At 40.8% G+C, this 25,000-nt stretch overlaps 2 protein-coding genes across 2 annotated transcripts; both read left to right on the top strand.

The window, feature by feature from the left end:
- The first annotated feature begins 3,149 nt into the window (after window positions 1-3,149).
- ctxn2 (cortexin 2) lies at window positions 3,150-6,502 on the top strand. The gene is made up of 2 exons (XM_034878809.1): window positions 3,150-3,731; window positions 4,688-6,502. The coding sequence occupies exon 2, from the start codon at window positions 4,757-4,759 to the stop codon at window positions 4,997-4,999; it is 243 nt and encodes an 80-aa protein (XP_034734700.1). The 5' UTR covers window positions 3,150-3,731; window positions 4,688-4,756; the 3' UTR covers window positions 5,000-6,502.
- A 2,876-nt stretch (window positions 6,503-9,378) lies between these two features.
- On the top strand, window positions 9,379-24,175 carry slc12a1 (solute carrier family 12 member 1). Its single transcript, XM_034879925.1, has 26 exons — window positions 9,379-9,866; window positions 11,144-11,284; window positions 11,687-11,762; window positions 12,721-12,816; window positions 15,203-15,342; window positions 15,433-15,543; window positions 15,628-15,739; window positions 15,852-15,979; window positions 16,597-16,681; window positions 17,233-17,390; window positions 17,478-17,585; window positions 17,740-17,863; window positions 18,028-18,129; window positions 18,345-18,500; window positions 18,593-18,692; window positions 18,825-18,936; window positions 19,261-19,401; window positions 20,003-20,109; window positions 20,226-20,308; window positions 20,763-20,888; window positions 21,519-21,647; window positions 21,968-22,079; window positions 23,165-23,251; window positions 23,413-23,548; window positions 23,691-23,758; window positions 23,856-24,175. Exons 1-26 carry the CDS (start codon window positions 9,609-9,611, stop codon window positions 23,989-23,991), a joined length of 3,132 nt encoding a protein of 1,043 aa, XP_034735816.1. The 5' UTR covers window positions 9,379-9,608; the 3' UTR covers window positions 23,992-24,175.
- Window positions 24,176-25,000: the final 825 nt, after the last annotated feature.

Below are 25,000 nucleotides of genomic sequence, written 5' to 3'. Positions count from 1 at the left end.
ATTCAAAAGTTAATTGTACTAATTAAGAACACTTTGTCCAGCTTCTAATTTTTAAACCTATTGTGAGATATGAGGACAACACCTTTTTGACCTTAGTCAAACCATAGTTTTATGCTGTACTAGCAAGATGATTTAGACAACACGTGTTAACACCTGAGCAACGATTTAAAGCTAATCTTAGAAATCAAGAAACTCCAACAGTTGTTTATGTATTAGGTTTACAGATAGCCTTTGCACTGATAATAATTGGGGGAAGGACTGTCTCCCCTCTTTGACTTCACCTCTACAATCAAACTTGTGAGTTTTTTGTCAACAATTGGTGCAACATCACAACAAACAAATAAATAAATACATTTGCATATACATAAATACACTTTATTGCCACTGGTAAATCAGGTATGATAAGATATGAGATATGAGATATGATATGACAATTGCGATGAAGGACAAATTGCAAAAATGTTCAATTTCAGACACGGATTAGGTTGACCCATAACATAGCAGGGAAGTTAACCTTTAACGTACAAGTATTACTCTGTAAATGTAAAACCAGGTTAATAAACTGATAATACATTTCCTTGATTGCTAGTGGTTTTTATAGTTGGATTTGGAAGTTTCCCTTGTTCATTTAATCTGGAATAGAACTTTCTAAGTAGTGTCAAAACTATAAAGTATGTCAGCACATTGTATGTAGATTTTTATTTCTTTGTAGAAACCTGAGTAAGACTTTCTCACAGTGAGTAAGCATAGTTACTAAAAAGAGCTCTTTGTGGTTTACCTGAAAACACTGCAGACCAGACTAAAATATTTTCCCCTTTTGTTTTGCAGTTTTTAAAATGTCTTATGCGCATAACCTATACCCTGTACGGCGTCCCTGAGTGCCAAGAAAGGCGCCTTTAATTAAAATATATTACTATTGTTATTACTTGAAGAAACATCAAATTGTCTTTATAACAAACCAAACAAATACGCAATCAGAAAAGTTTCACTGTTGTGTTTCAATCTACAACAAAGTCAAACTGGAAACTGCATGCTAGCTAACTGGAACTGCAACTAACCACATTAAATGAATGGCTCATTCATAGTGTGAATACACCATGATAGCACAACATAAACCTGCCTCTAACGTGCATATGTCTGTTTAATATGGCTATTGCATGCAAACAGAAGACCTTAAGCCTATCGCTCACCACATACAGAGATTCTTTATTAAAACATTTCTGTGGTCGTTGTGCAATAGCTTCATTGGCAACTAAAGCCATATTTCTTGTGCCGTTTACACCATGATGTGCACAATCACCTTGGCAATATGTCTTTAATTACAAAATTGCAGATCATTGTATTTATTCTAAAAAAGACAGACCTCCGTGGAAACTGAATTAAGTTGCGGGCCACAGGACGATATGTAATCATCAGGCTCATGGGTAGGCGTAATAAAACATTTAAATCTTTACCACTTTACGTCATTGCCCTTTCTTGTACAGATTATATTATCACACATGGTTGGGGTGCAGAGTTCATTAACATTAATGGGAATACTGTTGGAGCAGTTAAGAATCATCATTTTATAGTTCTCAAGATCAGTTTGGTCTGGCCAAGATAAAAGTCCAACAACCATTATCACTTTTTCCTGTTGACACTGGATAATATTTTAATACGCTTTATGCAATAGGTTTGGATTGCCTTAACAGTTCCTCTTACAGCACACCTTGGCACACATTTAAAAACAAACTTGCTGGTTAATGTAAATGTTAATTTCATTTTCACACCACCTTCCATTACAAGCAAACCCAAAGTGCTTTACATGAAAAACGGGATACACATTAAAACAAAGCATGCATAGTAATAGTTATGACTGTTGTCAGATATTAAAACGGCAATTCAGAAGTGAATGTGCTAACGTAAGTTGATGAACTTCTGTTAATTTTCCCATTAATGGATTTATGAAATCCTCTCTGACAGCAAATTACCTGTGATAGATTGCTAGTAATCATGGTTCAAGGTTCAAAGTTCCTTGTTGGTCATTTGCACAACAATAGAATTATGAAAAGGCACTGAAAAATCATTAAAATGATCCCGCTCAGGGCGTGGTTAACATCGAATCTGGTGTGGGTCCTTCAGCAAGACCCTTAATGCATATGCCTGCCTCGAGAACGGGCGAAACCACAAACAAGAGAGTAATACTGACTCGGATGTTGCCCAGGTCACCATGGTCCTAGTCAGGTGTTAGGGAACCAAGGCAACCTGATAAGAAATGGGCAACTGGAACAAGAACAAGACACTTGTGGACTAGGGAGGAGAATATGGAACTACTGGAATGCTACTACACAAGTGACCCCAGGGAAAGAGATTACATGAAGAGAATGTGGGACCAATGGACACTTCGAAACTCACCATCTAAGTTGCACTGCTGGTTTTCCAGTCAGTTGTTCGATAATGACATATCATTTGACCTCATCACTCATTACTGTACATTGTTAAATTGACGAGGGCAACAAGGTACATGTTTCATGTTTCATCATCTGTACAGTGTGACACCTTCTTTTTCTACCAAAATACAGCAAGGTATCAACAGCACAGTCGGAATACAAAATACTACTGACAGAAGAATAAAGGACAGTTCAGAAAACACTGCAGAGGCATTAAACTTTGAAGCGAAAGTAAATGCGGGTGAGGTTATTCACCTGTGTGTTTATATTCTCTCAGGGAATGTTTCTGCTGTTTGCAACCAAAACAGAAAAATTGAGCTCTCTGTACCACTTTTAATCCATGAATTATTGCACATCACCCACCAGTCACCATCTCCCTTATGGCGTGCCTTATCCTTAGATCCGACTTACTGCACCACTGTGACAAAAACTACATTGCTGATATGAATTTGCACTGCATAACACTGAAACAGATGGCCAGACGCTTCACTGCTGCATTCTGCTACAGTGGGCAATCAAATGACCTGCTCTCTGTTTTCCCATGCAATACTGTTTTTCATTTAATAAAGAAACACCAGTCTCTTTTCCTTTACCATATCCAGGGAGCTTGTCTTTAAGCACAGGGGCTAATTAAATTAGACCACAGCAAACTGCAGCAATTAAAAGCACATCATCAAACTGGGCTTGGCGGATAATGCTGTATTGTACCAAAAATACCTTTACAGCAGCATTTACTGGCCAGGAGCAGTGAGAGGCAGCATTTCTCTCGTCGGCTAAGCCATGATATTCCTGTCACATTTTGGTCGAGTCATTTTGAGAAAAGCCCAATAAGCCAATGAAGGGAAGAATGAAGAGAGAAGAACAAGAAGAGGCGATTTGCTTGTTTGTGCTGCTGCATCCGTCCTGGTGTTGCTGAGGAGGGGACTGTTTGAATGACTGAGGCAGCAAAGCAGCTGAGTGAGACTAACAAGTGGTTGCCATGCAGCAGGAGCCAGCGTGCGTGCTTCTGGAGGGAGAGATAGAGAAAAAGAATGATAATGAGTAGGAGGCAGCAAGTAAGAGAGCATGAGGCGAGGAGCTGTATCTCTGAGAAAAGACACATATCATAGGTCGATCCAGCCTTTCCCTCGCTCCGTTTCTCTCTTTATCTCTAGCTTTTTGTTTAGATGGGAGGTTAGCCTGGCACATGCAGTATGTCAGCGATGGATGGATTAATGGATTTGTGTCTGAGGTGTCCAAGAATGAAGAGTTGTTTGCAAGAAACAGCAGCAACAGGTCTTTGAGGATGGAACGATAATGGCGGTGAGATGCCTGCTTTTTTCTTCCTCAGACATCCTCACTAGGGAATCTCTCAATGCAGTCTCTGTCTTTCACCCTGCCTCACTTACTCCCTCCCTCTCCTCTCTCACTCTCTCACCATAGATACTTGTGCAGTGTCCCACTCATCATTGCACTTCCTTCTCCATCATCTGTCTTTCCCAAACCTCTCTGTTCATTCCCCTGTCCCTGCCTGTTGTGTACCCTCCCTCTCTCATCTAACCCCCGTCCCATCCTCTAACTCGAACCACCTGCTGCTGCTGCTGCTCATATGAAAAGATTTAGGAAGCAAAGAATGACAAAAGCAGACTTCTACTAGTGTGACCACACCAATTTTTTGATCATGTTTTGTCAACCGCCGTAGCTTTCTTTTTTTAATGGAATTACGCTGTCTTGCAGACATCTGCTAGCACGCAACAGGTAGAGCCTTCTTGTCTCAACCAAACATACATAACATCCCATCTTCATGAGATGTGGCGTTTTCATTGATGCCTTGCAGCTTTGCCTTTGTTTAACAGCTGGCTATGCACTGCGACACATTGTAATTCCAACCCGATATAAAGGAATCTAGCCATTGGCTTGTAATGCTGAACCCATTTCCCTGCAGTCTCCTTCACTCTTTTGCCCATGTTTGCCTTTTGCAATTTCCTACAATATTCCAAGAGGAGCAGAATGAGAGAGAGATCGAAGTCTCTGGGCATCAGTTTGATACCACATTCAAAAGAGGCTATTTATAGATACCCGTAACCTTTTACATTTTATAGTCAGCTCATTTCTATATTTTTCTCTTTCCCATATCTGTTATTTCCTGCAGCTTACACAGTGTATGTTTTACGTGTGATAACCAATCTGTAATATTTAAAAAGGTGTATTAAATGGATCCTCTCTTCACAAGAGACAAGCCAGCACTAATCTAAAACCCTCATGTAATCTCTGTCCAGGTAACATGCAGGCTTCTAAGTGCCTGACCCTATCAGAGGAGAGATGAGGCACCTAGATGTTGGTTTACCATGTGTAGCGTCCACTACAACCACTCCCTTGCTGCCATGAGCGGAACCGACATGATGGCGTACTCTCTGACTGAGCAAAAGACCGCCTTTGCCTTTGTGGGGATGCTGCTGGTGTTCCTGGGGTTGCTGATAGTAAGGTGTTTCAGGATCCTGCTGGACCCCTACAGCAGTATGCCTTCCTCCAACTGGGCTGATGGCATCGAGGGGCTGGAGAAAGGGACGTTTGAGTACGCTCTTACTTAACACAGGGACACACACAACCATAGATGTCCTCATGAACAGAAATGCCTCTAGACGCACATAAAAATACACAAGGACACAAATACACTTGCACACATGCAAACACACAGAAGCCACAGCCCGGCATAACGACTACACCCAACACACCGCTAACACAGCTCTCTGTGAAGGACCCAACTAAGAGACTGAAGCTGTGTATGTTGTTCAATGTGTGTGCACTTTTAGTTCAGAGCCAGTGCGGAGTCTCTCTACTCTATGTGACTACATGTCTGTTGTGTGTGTCTGAGTGTGATACAGGTGCTGTGTCATATTCTTTGCCCTTCTGCCAGGGGGTGTGATTTTAGCTGATTGATTAACAAAGAAATAGCTGGAGCTCCCTGTAACCCATATCTACAAGTTGAATGTCTGCAGAGGACAGGAGGTTGACGCTTGTGGAACAGGGTGGGGAAGGGTGCAGTGGCATTACTCAGATGTTGTTTGAAGACTCAGGGACAAGAATCCTTAGGTGAACTCAGAATGGGAAAACAGAGTGGTTGCACTTCTGCACAGCGGAGTTGTTCTGCACAGGGATGTATGTGGTTGGATACAGGGTATTATGTCAAGCCAATGCTATGTGGACTAATCAAGTCCAATCTCTTGGTGATCCAAAGGAATGCTGCTGCTGCTACTGCTGCGGTGTGTGCACAGACTGGTCCTTTTCACAGTATCATGCAATGAAAGTCAACTGAACAAACTGTGATTTACAGTATGGTGTTACTGTTTGTAAATGATATAACAACTCTTGGAGTTTGTACTGCTGCTGTCTTTGAGTGATGGTACTGTATGTTGCCACAATTACATGTCTGAATGAAAGAAACTGTTTACGTTGGACACTATGTCTGCAAAGACATATGACGATGTTGATTTATGGACTGTCAATTGTTCCGTCTGTTATGCGTTCTGTTTAAAGGTTGGCTGATGCAATCAAGCCAAATAACTTAAGGAAATAAGGACTGGAAACTAGAAAGGACTCTTGCTCAGCACTGCTAGTTTTCTAATGACAAAGATAAACTCTTGCTACCTGCCTGCAGAGGAAAAGGTCACAAGGAAAACAGGGCTGGGGTGTCTGTCAGCACTGGCCGTGATATCTTTTTCCTCCTATTCTCAGCCATCTTCACCCTTTCTCACCTGCTCTCTTCCTTCCAGACAGAGGAAGACAGGACAGTCCTAAACAGAGATCCTGTAACACGGCAGACTAGTCAAAGTCTCTGTCAAAGTGTTTGTTCATTTCTACGGTTTCTCCTTAGTGCTGTTAATCTGCCTTACTGTGACCTTCAATAGGTTTATGTGCCTTCATCTAGAAACATTAGAGCACCTGTTTGTGTGTGTGTGAGTGCATGTGTGTGTGCAGAGACGCGCGTGTGGCACATCATGACAGATGAGTGCGTCTCCTGACCTGTTGCCTGCTCACCTGGTGGTAGAGATTTCTCATTGATAAATTTGATCCAACGATGTGAAATATTTAAATATTGTTGGTCAAATCTTTGCTTTTTGGGTCTCTTTTTGCAATCTGTTGACTTGAAAAAGTCATGTTTGTGAGAGTAGTTTTCTATATTAGCATGATATTTTAGGTGGCAGGCTATCAAAATGGAATTCTACTATCTGCTATGCCCAGTTCCAAAAAAACATTGGGTTACTTATTTGCAGGTTTCTTGGAAAAAAAACATTATAACAAATTATTTTTATTGAAAAATGTATCTTAACATTTAGATTTAAAAATTCTTCTGCCAAGTCTTTGGTAGAGTAAATTACATACAGAAGAGAATGTTTCTATTCATGATTATTGAACAGATTCAATGAACATTACCTTGGTTAAACATTATAGGAAAACAGATGTCTACACATTTATTATTAGAGCCGTTTTATATATAACAGCTGACCTTCCTAAAAGTGCCTCTAACACAGCAGCCCACCTTCTGACAGTCAAGAAGTGTTACTTTAGTTGTGAGTCCAGAGCCTGAGAATCTGTATGATATGTCTGTAAGTTTTACTCTTGTGGGTGAGTTAGTTAGTTAGTTGGTTATTAGTCCTACTTGATCACTTGATTTGGTCTCTGCAGGAGTAGAGCAGCCATTAATCCACCACCCACAGATGCCGCTTGGTCAATCCCTTTTTTATTATCCTTAACCGCTCTCATTTGAAGCCTAATGAGATCAGTTGATAAAATTAATTCCAGGAAGATTTCAGTTTTACAATCATAATGCAGTACTCTATTACAAAGTACACATAATAGACCATGTTTGATCAGAGATCTTTTTTTCTCTCTAACTAATTTATATAATTAGCAGGAATATGCTGACTGGAGTATAGCTGAGATAAGCTATACTTGCAGCCCGTTAAGATGTTGCATTAAGAATCCTGTTTGCTAGTCTCTGCACTTTTGCACTAAATCACTTTTTTTTCATATTGCAGTGAGCAAAGCACGGTTTGGTAAACCGAGTAAATTGGTAAATATTTGCATCCTTTGAGCCTTTTGGACTTTAAGTACAGTGCAGATTCTCTCGTACTGTACAAATTGGAGCTTATGCACCTGCTGCCGTGGATTCACCATATACAACAGTATACACGTTCCCATAGGAGCACTGCATACAATCGTACTCAATCAGTGGAACTAAAAGTCTAGCAGCCCTGCTAATAAAAAAAGCATTGCCATGATCTCAAGTCCGGACTGTGGGAGAGTCAGCGTTGTCTGAGGATCTCTAACGGCACTAAGACAACCGCAGTGTGGCATGAGACAAGAACATGCAGTGGTGGAAAGTACAGCTACTCATCGACTGTAGGCTACAATTATGAGGTCCCTGTGAATATTTCCTTTTTTTTATCACCTACCAGAAGAAAATATTGTAATATATACTGCACCATGTGTATTTGCTAGCTTTAGTTACTTTGCAAATTTATTATGATGTAATGGTATCGACATAACTTCAGATAAGATCAAAACTCGTTGTTCCTTGGGGAGAAAATACACAAGCTACATAGCAGATTATTTTTATTATAACAAGGTGGGGCTACTTTCAACAACTTTGAATACTTTTTTATAGTAGTTAAAAGTAGCCCCACCTTAAAATAATAATAATAATGATAATAATAATAATAATACATATTATATTATCATACTGATATGTAATATACATCATTCTTAGATGGGGCCTTCTGCAGTCTTTTTACTTATATTTTTGCAAGCTTGGTTTTACTTAAGTTAAAATTCCAATGCAGGACTCTTTCTTCTAACAGTATTTCTATACTGCGGAGTTTAAGATCTGAGTACTTCTTCCACCTCTGCAAACAAAACTAAGGAATAATATCACCAGATAAAAGTGACCTGTTGCAATCTGACAAAGACAAAGAAGAGAAGTGAGACAAAGGTGGAGGGGAAGAGAAGAACTGTACATGACATTCCATGTGGAACATTTTGTTTCTTCAACATCACTCAGTCAGTATCATTCTTATAATAAATCCAAATCTGATGAACATTATAAAATAGATTACTGCTTTCTGCACAGAAAAACAAGTGCTGAAGTATTTTTCTCAGCCTGCAATACAGCCAAGGTCAGCTTTGGAGTCATTAATCTGCCTTTCACTCTGTGCATAAATCACTGTGGTGTATCAGTAATAAGGAAGTTTACCTGTTAAGAGGACTTTTAAAGGCACTTAAGAAAAGTCATGTGGCTATAAAGAAGTGCCTCCGGCATGTTCCTGTAATTCATGGTCTCATATTAACTCCCATTTTCCCCATGATTATGGCCATTTCTTATGTGTTGTCAACCCATTGACTTTCTCTGTTAACACGTTGTGGCAGAGAGAATCATTAGAGATAACATTTATTTATCAGTTATGTAGCTCGTATGGCCCCAACATCTTAGTGACTATATGATAGATGTTCCTCCTGACACATTAATTCATTCCATATTAGCTTGATCTTTTTCATGCCATGGTAATACACATCCCGAACCCTCTTTAACCTTGAAACTTTTGCTTCTTACTGGTATTCTAGAGGAAACTTTCATGTCGATGTTTCCCAATGATTCATCCAAAGGGCCCACAGGTCTGAAGTAATACTATCCCTAGCCCCATAAATGGCAACCACATGACCATACGTGCTTTTGCTCTGCACCTCAGACAATAATATTAGTAATCAGTTCTCCAGAACTCAGTCAATGAGCGCCTTTATCTCTCGTTTGGCATTTATGACTATGTTAATCATTTAGCAATGTCTTTGTGTCCCTTAGAAAGGAGCAAGGACATATCTGACACCCCTCGTTCAGTTTTCTGATGGTTGATCCAGAGAGTTAGCCAATAGCTGGCAGGCAGTGTATGACCCTGGGATGCAGGGTATAAAGGTATGCCATCTGACACAAACCAAGTTTACGCATAAGAAGAAGCTAAGAGCGCCAGAAGAGATCTCTATAAATCTAATCCTAGTTTAGTCTATACATCAACAAACAAGGACAACCACGCCAGTTGAAGCAGTGCTCTGCTCCTTTCAGACATTGATGGATGACTGAAGACTTAAGACCCACGCCGTTGTTTTATCCTTTACTGTGTGAATCTGAGAATCTCCTTCAGCATTCTGATGGAGAGGCTTAAATCTAACAGAGGGGAGCATATCAACCCCGCTTATGACTCCACTCTGGATGAACCTCCGGTCTATGAGGAGGCTAACTTCTCTAACGGGGAGCACCGAGCGGTCCGGGCGTCGGTGGTCAGTGCCTTTGGTCACGACACTTTGGACAGAGTGCCCAACATTGACTTCTATCGCAATGCAGGCAGTATGAGTGGTCACAGGGCTGTGCGACCATCCCTGCAGGAGCTTCACGATGTATTTCAGAAGGTGAGTTCATGTATGTCTGTGAGAGAAGATGTTAAATATGAATGATACAGATCCCCTAAACGTTCTCTTCAAAATATGTGTTTTTCATGTTTGTCCTTCACCTTCTGCAGAAAGTACTTTTTTTTTTCATTTTATGGATGTGTTTTTCTTCCAGAGTCCCAAATTCAAGTCACTGACTCTTTCACAGCAGTCTCCGTTTTTATGCTCCTGACCTGCACAGTCCATTTACTCACAAAATGATACTTTTACAGTTGCTTGGTTGTTCAAACATCATCACTTTCAGTGTCGACAGTTCACTCACTAAATCTTTGCCCAAAGAAAATAAAAAGGACAGTGAAAGTTATTACTCAAGCTCATCAGCAACTAACACCCTTAAGAGCTGTAGTGTTTTTTATTAGGCCTATATACTGCACTGTGTTGCAAAAGAGATGGGGTCATAGGTCATTTGGGTTTTATAGGTTAAACTAGATTAACATTTCTGAACGGAAAAAAAATAACACACGGATCATTTAGCAGTCCTCTTCTGCAGAAAATGAAATAAGTGATGTGTCATTCCAGTTTTAAGACCAATATACTGCCAATGCCATCTATCACGCTATCTTTTCTTGACTAAAAGATCTTTGTTATATTCACCTGAGAAGACTAAAGACAGCTGACTCAAAGAATAACATGCATCTAATTCATTAATTAATCTAAACATATTCACTGACTTTAAATAAACGAATGACCCTGACATGTTACATGTTTCTCAGTTTCTGAATGACTCAATAGGATACTGCAACTGAAAGGCTGACAACTTGTTGCCAAAATCTCTTTTTTTCAAGTTAATAAAACAGATCTGAGAGGTCTCACTACATCAGATGTCAGGCAGAAGAGTCATGTCATAGTCGGTATTCATCTTCGTAGAAAGTTGAAATTAGGTTTGTCTTGTCCTCTCCATTTTACAGGGACGGACCCACCGTAGTGCAATGTCTCTCAAATGCTTTAGCAATCTCCATCCAAATCAAACCACCACATTTTAATATGCCTCACAAAGTCTCTCCTGTGTATTACAGAGACGGCAGGAGAGAGTCAGACACATGAAAAATGAGAGGACAGAAAAGACTTTGCGCTAGAGATCGGGACTTTTTAATAACAATGTTGTTTATCTTTCAATTGAAAAATGGGTTATAACACAAAACATGCTGAAAGCACAATCATCATGACTATATCCCAGTTATTAAGATGAGTTTACATGTTTCCTTTCCATAATGTTTTTCTCTACATTTTCACAACAGAATGGAGAGATCTCTGTGCTAGACACTGCGGAGGAAGATGGCGATGGGAGTGATGGGACCCCCTCTAACGATCTGGAGTCTGCCATTCCCACTGAGGACAACGAAGGAGCAGTAAAGTTTGGCTGGATAAGGGGCGTCCTGGTGAGTTATGTTGGGTTGTGACGGCTGGGCCTTCCTGTGCTTTGTAGAAGCAGTGTCGCTATATAACTGACCTCGCAAGACGAGGCTCAATAACACACCAATTCCAAGTAAGACTTTGAAGACCAGAGTCTGGGATTTGAGCATTTGACTGTCCTCAAGAGCTGCTGGTTGATCATCTGTGCTGCTGGCACGAAGATAAAAACTACCCTAAATTCTTTTAATGCTGTTTAGTCATTTTTAATTGAGTTAAAGATGTTTCAGTTTGTCATTGGAATGGGAACTATGGATAAAACCTCTACATGTTCAAGTATGCATCTCATTAACATGACTGTTTCTCTCACTTGACATAATGAGAAATCATGACTGAAGACTTTGAACTTCTATTTTTCTTCTCTTCCACAGGTGAGATGCATGCTGAACATCTGGGGTGTCATGTTGTTCATCCGTCTGTCCTGGGTCTTTGGTCAGGCAGGCTGGGGTGAGTTAGACAAGGATGCATGTTTTTGGGTTTCGGTTTTTTTATGATCAAATGCTTTGATTTCAACTCTTGACTTGCCTTTTATGCAGACATTTCACACATTACAGACATGCTTACAACCGGGCAACTGCTGCTGGCACCAACAGTTTAAACATGATCTACAACTGCATAGCCTGAGATATAGCGGTTTTCTTTTCATGCAGCCCAGGGTAGGTTGGGAACTGTTGCTAATGTGGGCCTGAAAAATAGTATGATAAAACATCAGTGAACCCAAAGATGATTCCCCCAGTTTAACAACAATTATTTTCAGGTTGATATAGTTGCCTGGAGCAAAAGCTGACAGATCCTGCATGTCTGTGTTTTGTAAAACGAGGGCGCTGTTACCAGCAATTCTAGGAACTACAGAGACAATTATTAAGGATTACATGGTCCTCCTCTTATTAGCAGGGAGTGATTAAATTGGGACAGATTCAACTGAACAAGCCTTTCTGAGGTCCCATAATGACCTAAACTTGCTGAAGGTCCATTAAAAGAGCCAAACCTGAGCTGTGTGTGTGTGTGTGTGTGTGTGTGTGTGTGTGTGTGTGTGTGTGTGTGTGTGTGTGTGTGTGTGTGTGTGTGTGTGTCTGTGTGTGTACAAGAGGTATGGAGAATTGTGGGAAGGGGTTTATGAGTGTGTTCATTGCTTAAGAAGCTATCGATCGGCAGCAGCTTTCGTTCAGGCGGCGTGACTAAATGGTTTTGAAAGGCAAAAAAAGCTGCAGGCGGTAGGCAGAGCAGACACAGCAGATGGCTTTAACTTATGGCCTCCAGGCTTCTCTGGGACTGGGAATCCCTCACTGTTTAAACATGACTGTGGGGAGGAAGGTTATATTTCACAAAGTGTTCCATGACTTGCCACTCAGGTTGAATACCTTGAAAAATACTTATTTTGAGCCGTTGTTTGTGTACATTTCAGGTCTGGGAATTGTGGTTATTGCTCTCAGCTGTGTGGTCACCACCATCACTGGTCTTTCTATGTCAGCCATTTGTACTAATGGTGTGGTCAGAGGAGGTAAGATAATGCACCATCAACACTCATGAACAACCCTCATGTCCACATTTTCTTCACATTACATTTCATTTAGTGACTTCCAATAAGTGCATTCAACCATGAAGGTACAAATTCAGTGCAAAAAGAATCAAATAGAAGTACAGGAGCTTCAAATAAGCTATTTTAGCCATCATCTTCTTAGCCAAAGTGCTAAGTCTTGGAACAGATTTTTAGCCTGCAGCAGATGATGTGTGTGTGTCAATGGGGAGCTCGTTCCACCATTTAGGAGCCAGGACAGCAAACAGTCAGGATTTTGTTGAGTGATTAAGTGTCCCTCGCAGTGAGGAAGCATCAAGCAGATTGGACAATGCAGAGCGGAGTGGACGAGCGAGGGTGTAAGGTTAAACCATTTGATCTATTTGAAATGTGTGGCCAGGCTGGAGCCACATGCAATTTTTGAGGTATCAAATATATTAAGCACAAGTGTTAGCCTAAATACCACCAACCTTCCATATGTTTGGTTCCATAAAAGACTAACAACAAACATGTAACAATAAACACATTCAGTGTAAATATTTATTTACATTTTATTTATCACTGCATATAATTTAATATCCCCTGTTTGAAGATAACGGTTTGGTTAAAATTGTATGATATATTTGCCAAAGTTAGGGGGACCAGAGAGGGGTTGAGGCTCAACATTACGGGGACACTGGCCACCCTTCCCCCCCCCCCCCCTTAGAACCGGCACTGTAACCTGGGCCTAAGCGTGATTCATAATTCTCCGTTAAATCTACACCATGGCTACATAAGTGTGGAGGCACGGACCCTATGGCGTAGACTGACATGCACCTCTTGAAAAATGTAACTACATATTGCGGCGACGCACATCACTCAGCCGTGGCTTGGTAGCGTTGTATTTCCCCCTACTTATTTCCTGGTTCTTCTTCTCCATAAACAACATGAAATCAAGGAGAGGGTTAACTTTTCTTGCTACAGATTTCCCACCTTGGTCATAAAGCATAGGCTACGGAGGAGACACTTTGTTTCTCTCACTAGACTCCAGAGCAGCCTTTGTGCCAAGGCCCAGAATTTTTCACCTGGGTTTTCCATCAGATATTTTTAAGCATTAAAGACTTAATTTACTGCAAATCCGGTGAATGTAAGGAAATCAGAGGTGACAATAATTGTATATAATGCAGTAAGGTTCTCAGCAGAGACGGCAAAAGTACTCACTTTCCGTACTCAAGTAGAAGTACAGATACATTGGTAAAAGTAGGAGTACTGATTTCACTTTTTTACTCAAGTAAAAGTAACAAAGTACAAGCTTGGAAATGTACTTAAAGTATAAAAGTAAAAGTAGCCTTGCGAATGACAACCATTTTTTTGCAAAGGTACCTGCACCACACACATGTTACTAGAGTATGTTTATGGCGAATGGATGTTGCCAAATCTGAATAATAATAAAGACTAATACTAATGGTAACACCACTGATATTTGAAATTAAAGTAACAAGCCAATTTTGTAAAATGTAAGGAAAAGAAAGTACAGATATTCATGTTCAAATGCAAAAAGTAAAAGTAAAAAGTTGGCACAAAAATAAATGCTAACGCAAAAACAACTGAAAAATCTGCTGTTCTGCTGTGGATCAACTTGTCTAATTTAATGTTAATTCTACTGAGTCAACACACATGTGGGACCATAATACAGCAGTGCCACAGCAGTCCAGTCCAGTTGGCATTGCTCCGTGAACCAGCCCATAGTTTGAGAAACGCTGCTAACACCGTCACTCCCCCACTCGCTCTACCACACACTCCCTACGCGCACACACACATGCCGGCCTTGCCATTTAATAGATTGACGCACACACCAACGCACAAGATGAAACTTCAGGCCACGTCCATAGGCTATGGGGAAATATTTGCGTGGAGCCTCCGCAGGACCATACATCACGCGGTGCACTGGCCACCCTCGATCCCCCCCTTAGAACCGCCACTGTAACCTGGGCCTAATTTGTTGGCAGCACAGAACACAAGTAGTGCCTTAAAGCGGATGCGGGCAGCGACGAGTTACCAGTGAAGGGAGCAGAGAAGCGGTGTAGTGTGAAATTTCACAAACCTTATGCACTTTTAACAGGTATTCAACATCTGAGCCAACAGTTTAACTATTATGTATCAATGTATAAAGCTTGAGATAACACACGCTCATCCTAACATAAAATTGTTTATTTAGACATTAGAATGACCAGGAGGACAGTTTGTGTAGATAAGACACAGGGCTCAAACTTCACCTGAATATCACCTCTTGAAGCCTTTTCTGTTTAACAGTCTTCTCAACTTTTCCTAACATTAAATCATTAAATTAGTGATGTAGTGATTAATCATCGACAACATTCTTTTGTTTCAGGAGGAGCCTATTACTTGATATCTCGCAGTTTGGGACCAGAGTTTGGCGGGTCGATTGGTCTAATTTTTGCCTTTGCCAATGCGGTGGCTGTAGCCATGTATGTGGTGGGATTTGCTGAGACGGTGGTTGACTTGCTCAAGGTGTGTGATGTTATACTGTAGAAGGAATTGCTTATAAGATATCCAAAATGTTTGACTATACACTTACACGTTCCTCTACCATCCCGTCAGGATAACAACGCCATCATGGTAGATGAAATCAATGACATCAGAATTGTTGGATGTATTACTGTGGTGTTGCTGTTGGCCTTATCAGTTGCTGGAATGGAATGGGAGGCCAAGGTAAGAGATGAACATGATGCTCTCTGTACATCAATATGTTACGGTAAAACGTCTAACCATAACTTTATTGTTTTGTCCACACAGGCACAGATTCTTCTACTTGTTGTCTTGCTGGTTGCCATAGCAAATGTATTTGTAGGAACTGTCATCCCTGCAACAACTGATAAGAAATCCAAAGGCTTCTTTAATTATGATTGTAAGACATCCTCTCCCAACTAACGCACAGCTTCAGTAATTTGACTCAAACATTTGAAGATATGACATCTAATGTTCTTCCTTCCTCTCTATTTCTCGTCCCTCTCTCACAGCGAAAGTCTTCTTAGAGAATTTTACGCCAAGTTTTACAGAGAATGAGAATTTTTTTTCAGTGTTCTCCATCTTTTTCCCTGCTGCAACCGGGATCCTGGCTGGAGCCAACATCTCTGGTGACTTGCGGGTAACTTTTTCATACAGAGGTTGTTGCAGGAATTGCATAGGAATACATAATTCAATAATAATAATAATAATTCATTACATTTATATGCCGCTTTATCAAAGACACTCAAAGCGCTTGGGGGGAGGGGGGACTACTCTCTAACACCGCCAATGTGAAGCACCCACCTGGGTGATGCACAGCAGCCCTACGACGCCAGAAACAGATGTGTGGTTAGCCAGATGCCAGTAGAGAGGGAGGGGAACAAATGTTTAGTGGGGGGGGAAGGATTGGAGCACTTGCAAAAGACCCATGCAGACACGGGGAGAACATGCAGCCACCACATAGAAAAACCCGGAATGACAAGGGTTTAAGCCCGGTACCTTCTTGCTATGAGGCCACAGTGCTAACCATTGGGCCACCGTGTATGTGCTGGACAACAATGGCTGAAGGTTGCCTCTAGCGTACCCAGTAGAGCATGCGCCCCATTTAGGCTGTCCTTTGGAGCGGCCCAGGTTCAAATCAGATCTGTGGCCCTTTGCTGCGTGTCATCCCCCATCTCTCTTCCCACTTTTCCGCCTATCCACTGTCACTGTCTAATAAAGTGAACTTTATTTTAAAGTGTTAATGTTATTTTACAGGATCCCCAGGCAGCCATACCTAAAGGTACCTTGCTGGCTATCCTGATAACTGGTATCACCTACTTGGCTGTGGGTATCTGTGTCTGTAAGTAGTAGTCCATGAACTGCAACTCCAATGAGAAACTGTATACTAATTATGCATTTGTGTTTGAGACCATGGGAATATATGGTATTTCTGGGAGGTTGGTTGTTAGACTTTAACCCACCTGTCAAATTTGACCAGTTTACAAAACGTTCTTTATAAGAACTATGAAATAAGAACGTTGAATAAAGTGACAAATGTTGAAAGAGGTGACAAATGTTGGAGAAAACAAAAACGGAGGAAATAAATCAACAAAAACATTCTTTTTTTAAATGCTAAAAAAGTGACCAAACAATTGGAAAAAGCGACAAAAAAAAAATTGAAAAAAGTAATGTTACAAAATTTACTAAAACATAATGAAAAAATGTCAAAAAAGTGACAAGAAATTGGAATAAAATTGACAAAAATGTTGAGAAAAGTTTTAAAAAAGAACAACAGAATGTTGAAATTTAAACTCAGGGAAAACACAAAGTTACAGCTTGACGGGAAGACAACACAAGAGTTAAAAAAGAAAAGAAAATCATAAGTATCTGTTCTTCTTTCTAATTGGTCAGCTGCCACTGTTGTCCGTGAAGCCACAGGAAACATAACAGACATCATTACTGCTGGAGTATCGTGCAACGGTTCAGCAGTAGCTGCTTGTGAGCTCGGCTGGAATTTCTCTTCCTGCGCAGTGGAAAAATGTGAATATGGCTCGCTGAACAACAATCAGGTACAGAGCCTTTCAAACTCTAATCCGCACATATGAAGGAGCTCTTTTTTCACCTCGAATGCTTTCTTCTTCTCACCTCCGGTTAAGGTGATGACCATGGTGTCTGGGTTTGGCCCCCTCATCATTGCTGGAACGTTCTCAGCCACCCTTTCATCAGCTCTGGCTTCCCTTGTCAGTGCTCCCAAAGTCTTCCAGGTCAGTAATGCACCACGTTTTTTTCTTCTTCTCTAAAAACAGTGCCACCACAATGCAAAATTGTAAAGGAACTCTCCACTGAGCTACAACTTCTTGCTCTTAACCCCTGAAAATGAAAAATATTTTCTAATTTAAGCTTTCCTTTCTCCTACAGGCACTGTGTAAAGACAACATCTACAAGATCCTGCACTTCTTTGCCAAGGGATATGGCAAGAACAATGAGCCAATTCGTGGCTATGTCCTCACATTCTTTATTTCTGTGGCCTTCATTCTTGTTGGTCAGTTCAATTTTCTAGTGTGGCCTGGCCATAACTTGTACTTTATATTAAAAATGTATTTTAGGCTTCAAATATGCCAATAGATAGTTCACTGTTGTCCATGTTATGCATTTTGAAAGAATTCCAATTTGACTGAGGTTTTTGTTCCTTTTTGTTCTCTGTAGGTAATCTTAACACCATCGCTCCTATCATCTCAAACTTCTTTCTGGCATCTTATGCTCTTGTCAATTTCTCCTGCTTCCATGCATCTTACGCCAAGTCTCCAGGTGGGCCTCTACAGACAAAGTAGCTTAAACATGAAAAATGCTGCCTGTAGGTTCAAGTACTTCTACATGTTTCTTTTCAGGACTAATGTACAAGTATATATACAGTATATATACAGAATATACAGTATATTATTAAAACAAGGCAACATCACAAAAAAAACATTTGTCCAAGAATCTGCAGTTACTAAAGGTGGCCTCTCTCATGTATTTTCCAGGATGGAGACCAGCATATAAATACTACAACATGTGGCTATCCCTGTTGGGCGCATTGCTCTGCTGTGTTGTTATGTTCGTTATCAACTGGTGGGCGGCTCTAATCACGTACGGAATTGAAATCCTACTCTACATTTATGTCAAAGTCAAGAAGCCAGGTGAGCTGCATCATTTATGTGTTTGCATGTTTGGAAGTGCATTCATAATGCCTGCAGGGACTAACCTGTTAGTACTTTTAAATTCTCTCTAGATGTGAACTGGGGTTCGTCCACGCAGGCGGTGACATTTGTGAGTGCAGTCAACAACGCTCTGTCTCTGTCTGGTGTAGAGGATCATGTCAAGAACTTTAGGTAAAAGTGTGCATTGTGTAACCGTGGGTACAAATATACAATACAACTTCTAAAAAATTTTCCTCATCAGTGTGAGATATACAAAGTACTAACATACTGAGGGATGTTGTAACACATCCTTGTTTTTCTCAGGCCACAGATCTTAGCACTATCAGGTTCAGCACGGGCCAGACCAGCTCTCCTGGACCTGGCTCACTCACTTTCTAAGAACTATGGACTCTGTCTCACCTGTGAAGTGTTTGTGGTACGGTTATATTATAATCTTATTATTTGAAAATGCAAAAAGATGGATATTACAAAGGCAGCCCATATCACCTTTTGTGAATCTTCATTTAAATATCAACCTATTTGAGTCAAGACTTGCATATCAAGTAAACTTATATTGGGCAGGGTTTAGACTTCACATGGGATGAGGAAAATGCCAACTGTCTGGATACCCAAGACTAAAGTTTGGGGTCAGTTGTGTCTTCTGAATATGAAAAAGGTGTATTTCTCCTTCTTTCTCTCTCAAACACACTCACACAAAAAAATTCCACCCACATGCAGATTTATGTTGTGATCTCTCCAGGGCCCGAGGTCAGAGGCCCTCGAAGAGATGAATGCTGGTATGGAGAAGAACCAGCTGTGGCTTCAGAAAGCCAAACGTAAGGCGTTTTATGCTGCTGTGACCTGTGACAACTTCAGGGAAGGGACTAAGTGCCTGCTACAGGTCAGTGTGGTCATGACTTACAACAGGTTTCATCACCGTCAGAAAAATCCATTTGATTAATGTGTAACTGGCGACTACTGATCAATCAGCCTTTTCATAATGCGTTACATAAAATCATATAAAATGTAATGATTGAAGGGAGCCAGACGATTTAAACATTGCAAAAACAGGTTTTATTGACCCATTTCATCTATTGTTGTGTTGTGACATGTCTTAAGGTTATGGCCAGGACATTACTGCAGGAAGTACAGTGTTAATGTACCATTTTTCAGTATTTTTTGTAGTTAATGAATAGCATGAAAACAGTGTTCTGGCTCTGGCTATCACACTTTGGAGATAAAGCTCATTGTAAGGATCGCTTACTTCAAACAGCACGGCAGCCTAAAAGCTATAATTGATTAACACAGCATTGTCCCTGCAGACGAAGTGAGACCTATGATCTGGATATAATTTCAGGCAGTAAAACAGCTTCCCAGCCTTCTTGTCTTGCCACTTTTTTTTGCCCCCCAGTTAATAAAAACTCCAAGTGTGTTGCTGTTATGTCAGTTAGCTGATTTGGCATTTCATCTTTATGCTATGGGTGTCGTGCTTTTCCTTACAGGCTTCTGGTCTCGGCCGTATGAAGCCAAACACATTAATGGTAGGATTCCAGAGAAACTGGAGGACTGCGAGCACTGAGGCAGTGCAGAATTATGTGGGAATACTGCAGTAAGTCACAAATAGATGCACAGAAGCACACATGCTAAAAATGTACCCAGAAACTAAACATAACTATGAGGTCTTTGCTTGAATGGGTGTCCTCATTCTCCTTTCCTTTTTGACAGTGATGCATTTGACTTTGAGTATGGGACAGTGATGCTAAGGATGGACCAGGGACTTGATGTGTCGCACATTGTCGAGGCAGAAGGTCAGTACAACGTCTTAAGGTACTTCATATACTTATGAAGTACCGGTATCGGAACGTCTCTAGATTGCAACACTATGACAGGAAATAATTGGCCTCAAAACAGCAGCATGAAATAAATGGAAGATAATAAGATACAGAAAGAGTGGTAGTTGACCTGAACTGACTTTGAATACATGTTGACTGTTCTAAACTATCAAAAGTGAAGATAAAAACTGCTGCTGAACAGTAAACTGACAGTGACCGACTATGTTAAAATAACACTTACTGTATAAGGCACTTTTTCTGTACATAGCCAAGATCAGGTATAGTTATCAGATAAGATGCTGAAATAACTACCAGTTTCAAGCTGTGCCTCTGTAGAAATATTCACAGTAACAAACTCATAAGTGATGTAACACATATTCACAATGGTTACATATATGTTATAAACCAGAAATATGTTTATGTCTTTCAGAGGAGATGCTAAAGGCAGCAAAGGAGCAACAGGCCCTGGACAATGAGATGATGTCAAACGGAGGGAAAGCAAGAGGACTGTTTAGGAAGTCCAGGAAATCTTCCCAGCAAGTGCTCACAACCAGAGGTATCTCTCTTTTCAAATCCTACCTGATGTTGCAGAAAGGCTTCAGTCTAAGCTATGTAAAGCAACAGTTGCATAAAATAATGAGTGTAATCTTTGAAGGTAAAGGAAAAGGAGGTACTTATCTCACTCTGCCCAACTGAGATAACATACATTTACCAAATGAAACCAGAGGCACACATCATTTTTAGAAAGTTCTCCAGACTCCCCTTTAAAAATATAACTGAATCAAGTGCTCCCACTAAAAGATGTCTCTGAGAGCATAATCCAATAATATGCTCCCGTTCGTTCTAGTTTGAAGAGCAGCCCTTTAACCCAGACAACACACACACACACACACACACACACACACACACACACACACACACACACACACACACACACACACACACACACACCCCTTGCAGGACTGCAACGGTCATTAGTATGCAATCTGGATCCCACTCATTGGAACATTGAACCTGAGAGATGGCTGTTCCCGCTGATGTCAGCTCTTAATGTTGAATTGCACTTTTTTTTCTATTCAACTTAATATTTCATGCTCTGTCAATGAATTAGATTCCCTCCTACTGTTCTTCTCCCTCATCCACTTCTCATTTCTTGTATCGTTTTCTCTCTCTCGCTCTCTTTCAGTGTCAGTGTGCGGCCCTCCGCCCCCGCAGGTTGCCAAGATGAATGAGAGGCTGTTGGAGGCCAGTGCTCAGTTCCATAAAAAACAGCCTAAAGGCACCATTGATGTGTGGTGGCTGTTTGATGATGGAGGTAGGTGTTGGTTCTCCAGATTGACAAAAGCTGAGTAAAATAAATAACACCTGAACAATAAAATAAAACCAAGAAAAGATGGTAAACTAGAAATCAGACATGCCAAATCTGGATCACAACCAAAAATCTTATGAGTTGTGTCTTGAGCCAAGCTTGATCTGCCCACCAAACACATTGATGTGTTTGGGATCTTCTGATAACAGAAAAATAACTGACAAGTGGAAAACATAACCACCTTTGCCAATGTGAAATACCACAATACTTATTTTGCACAACAAAACCAACTGGATTCACTAGTAAAAACACTTCTTCTCTATCAGGTCTGACCCTGCTGCTCCCATACATCCTCACTACCAGGAAGAAGTGGAAAGACAGTAAACTAAGGATCTTCATCGCTGGGCAACCTGGACGCTGTGAGCTGGATAAAGAGGAGTAAGTTAAAAAAATATATTTTAATCATTATTAATGTTTCAATATCAATATTACCTTAAGAGGTAGATTTGGGAAATTAATTGGGAAAATCTAGATTTAAAAAAATATCTAGCCCACAACATCCCTTTACAGATGTTTTTAACTGAAAAATGAATACCAACATCACGTTGGGAACTATTTTGACCGGGGGGGCTGTCTTACTGATGTGACCAGCTTACAGGTCCATGGTCACCAGACGTCCCCGTTTTTGGTGGACTGTCCCCGCTTTGAAATGTGCGTTACAAACACATAGCAAGCCTTGGTATTTTGAGTAAAGCCGACGTGCGGGAAGGTATTTTCGGCAGGGAGTTCAGGGGGGGGGTCCAGGGTCTACAAAGAGTCTAAATACACAACTACACTTACTCGCCGTTTTTGGTTTTCTAATATGAAAAAAAGTCCCTGGTACCTGCTAACAGATACTTTTTTAGAGCCCTAAATTACAATAAACTGGAATTTTCCCCCTGTTTTCTTTAATAGTTACGGTCATCGGATAGGCTTATTTTAATGATATCCAGCACTAAATTCAAATTATCCCCGAAATGAGAAGTCTGGTCACCATGCATGCACTTAGACCCTTAAGACAGAGCTTGTAGAGCTAGACCTAGAAAAATGCACAGTTTATTGATGATTTACATAACATCAGTAAACGCTGGGTACTCACCCTTTTCTTACCCCAAAAGTGTCTTTCCGATGCCGTCCTGTCCCCTGGTAAGCTCGTAGGCCTTCTCCAATCTGGAACTCCTGCTTCTTTTCAGGGGCCTTATGTACGGTAAATCTCCGGCCTACTCTTAGATCCAGTACTGTATTAATAGGCTTGTGGTCCATGTATTATCCATAATCGACCATTAAAGTCTTTTGCTTTGTTGGTAAAAAAAAAAGAAAAGAAAAAAAAAGCATTTCCATGAGAGTAACCAAATCATCACCCGTGTGAGCCGTTTCAGTGTGCACAGTAAAGTATGGGGGGGGGGGGCTGCAGCCCCTAAAGCTCCCTACTTCCAGCGCTGGTGCCAACGTGGTTAAACAGTGTTTAATAATCTGTTTTGCAGGATGAAGTCTCTGTTGCACAAATTCAGAATTACCTGCTCTGACATCAATGTCATTGATGACATCCATGTCCAACCCAGGGCTGACAGGTAATTGCATTTTTGAGGTTACAACCGTGACAGCTGACCAGATGGTGCTGCAGTAATAGTAAAAATGAATCACCTCATAGTGTCCGCATATCATTATTCTATGATTAAAAAGAAGAATATTTTCCACAGTGAGCTCATGTTCTTAATCTGCTTTCCAACAGCTTGAAGAAATTAGAGGAGATGATTAAGCCTTTCTGTCTGCATGAGGGGTCCAAAGACACTGCTCAGGCTGAAGCCATGCGGAAAGAGCAGCCCTGGAAAATCACCGACAAAGAGCTGAGCACCTTTGAGGAGAAGGTAAAACCACTGACACTAAGTTAAAACCGTACATACAGCATACATATAATAATTATGTACAAGTTTGGTCTGGGTGTGGGTGCGTTGAACAACAAAATTAGGTCAAATTTGTTGCTAACAAGTAACTGCTATTGTTTTACAGACCAACCTCCAGGTACGGCTGAATGAGGTCCTTCAGGAAAACTCCAAATCAGCCAATCTGATCGTTGTGTAAGCATAATCAACTGTTGCCTCAATAACATTGAAGTGCCAAGTTTGGAAAAAACAGTTTCTCACATACTATTATGTTGTCCCCCCCCCGATGCAGGAGCATGCCGATAGCTCGTAAGGGATCTGTCTCTGATTTCCTCTACATGGCCTGGCTGGACATTCTGACCAAGGACCTTCCACCCACCCTAGTCATTAGAGGAAACCACAAGAGTGTGCTTACTTTCTACTCCTGAGCACCTTACAGGCTATAGGTAACTATAAAGGAAAACAATGGACGTAGGCTACCATTATGACGGCCCAGTGTAAAGCATACCAGAACCTTGGATGATGTCTTCCAGACCAACAACACAATGTAACACATGCATTTTTAATTAAGTTTTGATGAGGGTGTAACTCACAAATGCTTAGGCAAGAAAATATATTCAAAATAAAAAAACAATACATAAGAACGACAGACAGAGGCAGAGACACTGGCAGAGTGACAAGGCTGCTTTAAATGGTTCCACTGCGTGGCTGCATTGCCAGCTGCAGTGATTGTAAATAAAATCTGTATAGTCAGTTCCTCCAGGATTTTACGATTTCGCGATCGCGCCAGTTCCCGCGAATTCAACCAATCACCGCGACTTTGGTGGGACCCGCAATATTGACCAATCACCTCAACTTTTCTGCAAATTTGACCAATAACCGGAGTTCCCCGCGACTTCCACCAATCCCAGTAGTCCCATGTGCCAGACTTTGTATCAGTATGTGACTCTGAGAGCCAATGACCAAGCGGGAGTGAGATCAACGGGTTGACGTCGCACATACATCACCAAATTCATTTCCTCGTTTCTGATATGAAGACGAGATGCGTGTGACTCGAATATCACACATTTAACAACAAAACGTACAGCAAAAGATTGTGCAAAACATTTTGGATTGTCCTGGCAACCTGTACACATTTCAACATCCATGTGCACTGTAACCATTTTTCACTCTGAAGCCGCTGAAAAACAGAGATGAGACATACAGGAGAACCTAAATTGAGGACAGCTACGCTCGTTATTATAAGTGCAATGATAAGTTAAAGTCCAGTAAGTACTTAACAAACCATAGGGGTGTTCCAGGCCAGGATAGGATATTAACTAACACTGTAAAGATCAACGAGCCACTGACAGACATGTTCAAATTTGATTACTTAAATAAATTATTATTTTTTGTCTTAAATCCACCACCCATTTTTATATACAGCATCCTTAGGCT

This window comes from Etheostoma cragini, chromosome 1 (genome assembly GCF_013103735.1).
Source record: "Etheostoma cragini isolate CJK2018 chromosome 1, CSU_Ecrag_1.0, whole genome shotgun sequence".
NCBI classification, from domain to species: Eukaryota; Metazoa; Chordata; class Actinopteri; order Perciformes; family Percidae; genus Etheostoma; species Etheostoma cragini.
Note: the sequence above shows the minus strand (reverse complement) of the source record. Positions and strands in the feature narration are given on the sequence as shown.

Excerpts from the sequence above, each read along its gene's own strand:
- ctxn2 (XM_034878809.1), top strand. The coding sequence starts at position 4,757 with ATGTGTAGCGTCCACTACAACCACTCCCTTGCTGCCATGAGCGGAACC.
- slc12a1 (XM_034879925.1), top strand. The coding sequence starts at position 9,609 with ATGGAGAGGCTTAAATCTAACAGAGGGGAGCATATCAACCCCGCTTAT. Across the intron at positions 16,682-17,232 it reads GGCTGTGGGTATCTGTGTCT|CTGCCACTGTTGTCCGTGAA; the intron begins GTAAGTAGTAGT and ends CTAATTGGTCAG. Across the intron at positions 23,252-23,412 it reads GTCCAACCCAGGGCTGACAG|CTTGAAGAAATTAGAGGAGA; the intron begins GTAATTGCATTT and ends GCTTTCCAACAG.